The 6,414-nt window shown below is 30.2% G+C and overlaps 2 protein-coding genes across 4 annotated transcripts; one reads left to right on the top strand and one right to left on the bottom strand.

Moving 5' to 3' along the window:
- Positions 1 to 216: 216 nt before the first annotated feature.
- LOC145977519 (FGGY carbohydrate kinase domain-containing protein) lies at positions 217 to 4,822 on the bottom strand. Of its 2 annotated transcripts, none has more exons than XM_083109612.1 (11): positions 4,704 to 4,822; positions 3,699 to 3,948; positions 3,487 to 3,598; positions 3,124 to 3,361; positions 2,913 to 3,040; positions 2,450 to 2,632; positions 2,168 to 2,375; positions 1,955 to 2,105; positions 1,795 to 1,869; positions 1,217 to 1,491; positions 217 to 980 (listed from the first exon to the last, which is right to left on the bottom strand). In XM_083109612.1, the coding sequence occupies exons 2-11, from the start codon at positions 3,897 to 3,899 to the stop codon at positions 896 to 898; spliced, it is 1,656 nt and encodes a 551-aa protein (XP_082965738.1). In that variant the 5' UTR covers positions 3,900 to 3,948; positions 4,704 to 4,822; the 3' UTR covers positions 217 to 895. The 2 variants fall into 2 exon arrangements, with proteins under 2 accessions (XP_082965738.1, XP_082965737.1); XM_083109611.1 differs by having other exon boundaries at positions 4,371 to 4,711.
- Pop5 (POP5 ribonuclease P/MRP subunit) lies at positions 4,664 to 6,375 on the top strand. Of its 2 annotated transcripts, XM_083109616.1 has the most exons (5): positions 4,664 to 4,881; positions 5,001 to 5,146; positions 5,246 to 5,415; positions 5,494 to 5,629; positions 6,141 to 6,375. In XM_083109616.1, the coding sequence occupies exons 1-4, from the start codon at positions 4,862 to 4,864 to the stop codon at positions 5,608 to 5,610; spliced, it is 453 nt and encodes a 150-aa protein (XP_082965742.1). In that variant the 5' UTR covers positions 4,664 to 4,861; the 3' UTR covers positions 5,611 to 5,629; positions 6,141 to 6,375. The 2 variants fall into 2 exon arrangements, with proteins under 2 accessions (XP_082965742.1, XP_082965741.1); XM_083109615.1 differs by lacking the exon at positions 6,141 to 6,375 and having other exon boundaries at positions 4,665 to 4,881; positions 5,494 to 5,771.
- Positions 6,376 to 6,414: the final 39 nt, after the last annotated feature.

The following is a 6,414-nucleotide window of genomic DNA, read 5'->3' as shown; positions in this document are numbered from 1 at the left end:
GAACTGACTGATAACGGTATTAATGTCAGTAAATGAATGCCAATAAGTTACTTCAAAAGCCAAGAAATAACTTATAAAAATAACTAATTTGTTAAGAAAAAGTATAATTATATAATCTGTAAATAAAAAAAAATTTACATACAATATAAAGTACAATGCAGATAGTTTACGATAGTTGTGTATAAAAATAACAACTTGTATAATAATTTGTCGATATAGAAGAAAATTCCCATTGTATTTTTCTATTTTTATATTACAAGATATACCTAAAAGTAAATGAATGTAAAAATATAATGATAGAAGTATTGTTTTTTCCTTCAGATTATAAAATTAGCTCGACTACAGAAAATGCTTATTGTCACAAAGTTTCTTCCCAGCAAACACAGAATATTGCAGCAATATTGCGGCAATATTACAACATTGCAGCAATGTTGCTGCAATATTTTGGTTGGGTGGGTTATCAAGTTAAACCGCCATTATATCAGGATAATAGCACTAGTATGAATCATCAATAATAGTACATGTGACTCGTGTGAAGCATTATTACCATTAACATCACAATAAGCGTCTTTAATTAATTTGACATGCTAAATGAATATACAAATGGAGATGATACTTTGTATGCAATATTGATACTCTCCAGTGAAGTATCATCTCTTTACAAATGCTTCAAATCTCTTACAATGCTTTCAAATAAAATTTTAAAATTTTCCAGCAATAAATCCATTTCATTTGTACAATATTTGCATTCTAATTGTAATAGACATTCTTTCCAAAAATTTATCAAATATTTGTCTTCATTTCCATTTTCACAAGTCGTTCATTTGAAATCGAACACAGCCTATTATTACAATTATCATTATTCATTTAGGCTAAAAGATTGAAAAAAAATAGATTATAATTCTTCGCTCATTAATGTTCTATAGTCTCGTTGATCTTGAACCATTTTCTTAAATACACGATACTTCCGAAGATGATATCTGAAATAATTACAAACAGATATATAACAAGTGATATGCAATAATTACAAACAGATATATAACAAGTGATATGCAATAAATGATAATAAATTTTACATAGCAATAAGAATATTTTTCTTCATAATTTTGATAAAACCGATTTTTCTTTTTTTTTCTCTATTTATCAAAATTAAATAAATATAAACTCAATATTTTAGATCATTCTGTATAATTTTTGTATTGCCATATATACTTACTTATAACATTCACTCGTCGGCTTTACTATATTGGACAATCCTGCCATTCTTTTGATAGTTTCATGTAAAGAATATTTTTTTGTAGCACATGCGCCGAGAATTGCCGAACCCAATAAAACTGATTCCCGTTCCACAGGACAAAGTACTGGTAATGCCAATACATCAGCTTGTATTTGAATAAAAAGTGGGTTTTGACTAAGTCCACCGCAAACTAATATGGTCTCGATATTATGACCAGCAGCCGTCAGGGTTTCAATAATATGTTTTGTACCATACTATTATAAAAATTAATATATCTCTGTTACAATAATCAAAATATGAATAGCTTAAATTATCAATTCTTATATCTGTTAATGCGTTAAAGATCAAAACTTTATTATAAATAAAATACTTGTTTTTTTATATTAAATAATCTTTGATTAAGCTTTCCGTGCATTAAATGTATTAATATTTTTCGAAAAATAATCATTTTTTATTTATAAAAAAAATGAAGACAAAATTTTGTAATTTAAATATAAAATTATTTATATTATGGCAATTTTTAATGAATTAGAATTATTTTTTAATTTGTGACATACCGTTAATGCCTGCAATGCCGCTAAGTATAATAAAGCTAAGTTTTCTTGATCTACAGATAAGGATAATCCAGATATCTATGAAATAATGTCAGTAATAGTATAAAGCTGTAGCCATCAAGGGATGCAAAGATAAAAAAAAATGTAATGTATGTGTCAATACCATTCCTTTCAGAGTTGGATCAGCAAGAGGCGAACGATTACCATGAAAATCTGGCCACACATGTATATCTTTTGTCAAGTAAGATACGTTTTGCAGATTTTTTTGTTCAGCCATAACGTGCAATAATTCGGACAGATATTGTTGAATATGTCTGAAGTGAATAGCATTTTTATCTTATCGTATATTTATTCATATATATTTCAATAAACTCACTTATTTCCGCCTAAAGATTTTAGAATTCCTGGCGTCGCGGGATGTGTATCGATAACATGATCCAATAGCTTTCCGGTAGCACTTTGACCTCCCTCATTAAGCCAAAAACCGGGCACCATTGCACTATAGTACGGACCCCAAACGCCATTTACAAATATCTTATTCTCGTTCACTATCATGTGACACGTCGAAGTACCGCAAATCAAAGCTAAAAATTATAAGATAATTTATGTTAATTTTTTTTGGATAAACGTATTACGTATCATTAATGATATTGCATACCTAATCGATTGGAAAAATTTGAAGATACATCCGGCGCATAACAACCGATCATACCGAGACCACCAGCATGTGCATCAATCAGCGATGTTCCAACTGGTGTACCTTTCAATAATCCCAATTCTGTCGCAGCTTTCGCCGACAATCCAGGCTCAATCGCATCACCAGGCACTCTTACATCATTACCTTGACATTAATATATCTGCTCTTATTAAAGTGAAATAAGAATTTATTCATATAAAGTTTATATATCTACAGAGTATCCCAATTATTTTTAACATTGAAATTGGCCCAGCACAAATGTTAATTATTGTTCATACAAAAAATTGTATATATTTAAATTATTGTATCTTTTTATAATTAACTTCTTTCTTATCTTTCTTATTAAAATTAGATAAAACATTTTTATTTATAAGAATGTTTTTTGATATTACATAATTGTTGATATTAATATAACATGATGTACCTATTTTTCTCCAATTGTCTTTTTTCAGATCCCGTAAATTAAGTTGCTCAAAAAAGTCCTCGTTCCATTCGTTCTTACCATTGGGATTGGCACTATAGTTCCACTTACACACTAACGAACATAACGATCTAATAGAATAAAAGATAAGAGAATATTATTCAATTATTCAATTATTTCAACATGATTAAAGAATTTAGACAAGAATTTATACCGCGATTCCGATTCAGTGGCTTTCCATGTTAAAAAATCTGGTAAGTCAAATAACAATGCTGCAGAGTTCCAAGAAGCAGGTAAATTCTTTTTGAGCCACAACATCTTTGGTGTTTGCATTTCAAGAGAAATTTTACCACCTACATATTGCAATATTTCATGACCTGTAGAATTGATAAAATCAGCTTCTTCATGTGCTCTGTGATCCATCCATAATATGACATTTTGTTTCTCCTGTCCTGAATTAATATAATTTGATCAGTTTACTACATTATATTAATACTTATATATTTTGATTATATAATTTTGCTACAACTTTTTATAAAGCTAAGATAAGGAATATTTCCTGTTCTTTTCTTTATACCTGAAAGACTGATTGTTACTGGTGAGCCTGTTTTATCTATAGCCACCAATGAGCATGTAGCATCAAAGCCAATTCCTTTAATGTCTTCCGCGGAAATTTCAGCAACAACCGACTATGAATAAGATAAAAATTGTAATTTAATTAGATTTAACTTAATATAATTTTACTGTTATAGTAGTAGCTCTATAGTTATGCAGTAAATTTTATTTTACCTTGACAACATGGCACACAGCGCTCCAAATGTTATCAGAAGATTGTTCATAGAAGTTTGGAGCAGGATGAAATATTTCAAGTGGACATGTAGCCACCTTCTTTATCTTACCATTCAAGGTAACTAGAGCTGCTCGAACACTTCCTGTTCCCACATCTACACCAACAAAAAAATCCATGATTGCCACAGTGTCGACAGGCATCCACAGTCTTACGCGAAGTCAACTAAGCCGTATTGAGCTTAGGCATGAGCTGTAAGAAAAAAATAATACAATTATCAGCCAACCATACTGTGTACATTAATCGTTGGCATATATTCTAAGATGGCATGACCCTGAGATAACATTAATTCTGGAGATACACAGCATAAATAAAAACTTGAGAGCTGTAATGTTATCAGTTAATAATTCTTTAATCCAGCAACACACATACAAACATCATATTGATGATCACAAAGTCTATATAATTTTCTCCTGGCTTTCTACAAATTAATAGTAGCTTTAAAGATAAATTTACAAGCACAATACAATATAAAATGTATATGCATATATAATACATGCACATATTTTAAATAAGAAAGTCATTAGGAACAAGAATTATTAGATAACACGTTATCTCATCACTTATGGTATCATACAGAAACCTGTAGAAATATTTGTATTGTTGTAAATTACCTTGATTTTATAGTTAAATGATACTTCTGTTGTAACATTGTCTATTATAACATTTATTGCTTATATGTATTTGTATAAGAAATTCTGTGCATATTTAGTAAAAATTATTTTAATCGACAACGCAGTAGCAACATTATAAGATCACTTGCACTTAAATTGCAATAAAAAATATGTAAAAAATCGATGCGTGATAGGCAAGAATAAATCATGTAAATTGCACAAAACCGTTCCATATTTTTTTATGCACATCATATGCATGTACGCATATATGTACACGTGTACACGTGCTTCGTACCAAGTTGTACGCTTGATACCAACACGATCTAGCCATACCTGACTCTGTGAAATACACGACTATACACGTGTGTCGATTCGATTGTGTGAATTCGTCTGCTATACATTTTGAAACATAAAATCATTGCATAATCATTGCAACATAAGCCATTTTCTTGAGTTTAGATAACAGAAAGTTGTGTAAAGTAACCTAAAACATGGTTCGGTTCAAAAATAGGTAATTCATATAACCATCTTTCATAGAGAAAATTCCCATATTTAATAAAAAATAGATTTCTTATATTTAATAAAAGATATATTTCTTTTTTATTATTTCTTTATTATTTCTCCTTTTAGGTACATTGTTCTTGAAATAGTTCCACATAGCAAAAGTGATAAGCAATTAATGTTGAAAAATACAGCTCTCTCTTATGCAGTTCAACAAAAAGTTCAACAGTTGTATGGTGATTTTGGGGTGGCAGCGATAAAAGATGGCTTTGATGGTATTAATTGTTTGATATAATAATAATCCCTCAAATTTTTAAATCCTATTGTGCATATAAGAATGAAAGATATATAATTATTTCCTTATTTTCTGGCAGCAAAATATTGCAACTCACAGACAAAAATAGCACTGGTAAGGATTAGACACGGGCCTCACAAACTTGTACTGCAGGCTATCCCATTAATAAATGATGTAGGTGGACGATTCGTTAAAATGAATATCCTATATATGGGGGCAACTATGAAACATTGTTTTCTTTTTATCAGGGTAAGAATGCAATAGATGCTTTGACTATTTTGTGTACGCAGTTAAAAAAACATCCTTTATAAACATCATATTTTTTAGAAACATCAAGAAGGAAAATTAGAAGAAATCTGGTCAAAATTGCGAACAGAAACTGAAAGAAAGGAAATGGAAACGATTCTGACAACTATGACACCTGCTATGAAAGACTTTAAGTAAAAATTAGTTACTTTTATAGGTAAAATCTTTCTCGCTAGTTCATGAAATATTAACATTTTAACTGATCACAGTACATATTTCCACATTATCTATATATCAGAAATAAGATCAGTAATCTTTATGTATATGTAATAACTTCTCCCCTTCTTGTATTTTTTTTTTATAAATAAAATTGTACAACCGCGTCGTAAAAAAAAATCTATTATATCTATGTACATAAAAATTAGCGAATTTATTTACAAGTGTAGATGTGATAACTTTTAAGCATTCTAGTAAAATAACGCTTTTTATACATTAGGGAATACTTTCTAATTATATGCAATATCCAAAAATTACAATTTTTGTAAAAAAAAATATAAATTTCTCTAACAATTTATATATAAATAAGTCTAAACAAAGAATTTTTTGTCAAGATTTGTAGTGAGCGAGGATTCACTAGATGGGAGTTAAAGATAAACAATGTCATAAGCTTGCTACTATTCTGGAGCATTTCTTTAAAATTGACTGCTTATAATTTTTATTTTTTCCAGATTGTTTGATCAAAACGATCCCAATAAAGACTTCGTTATCTGCAGCAGATATCTTTCACGATTATCGGCAACACACATCGTTGCTATCTCTCGCCAGCTGTCGCTGGCTGGCTGGAAAGCACTGGAAACCTCCTTCAGAGAGAAGGCCTCGTCGTGCCTACCTTCAGACCGTCATCGTCGCGGCATCCCGCGTTATTCCTCCTCCGCCGTCTGTGCTCGTCGGTCGTGCATTTACCGCTCGTTCGGATTAATTCGGATTGTTTCGTACCGTCCG

Source organism: Camponotus vicinus, unplaced genomic scaffold, assembly GCF_025532165.1.
Source record: "Camponotus vicinus isolate PSW18456_S1 unplaced genomic scaffold, iyCamVici1.0 SCAF_9, whole genome shotgun sequence".
Classification (NCBI taxonomy): Eukaryota; Metazoa; Arthropoda; class Insecta; order Hymenoptera; family Formicidae; genus Camponotus; species Camponotus vicinus.
This window is presented reverse-complemented; position numbering and strand designations above follow the sequence as displayed.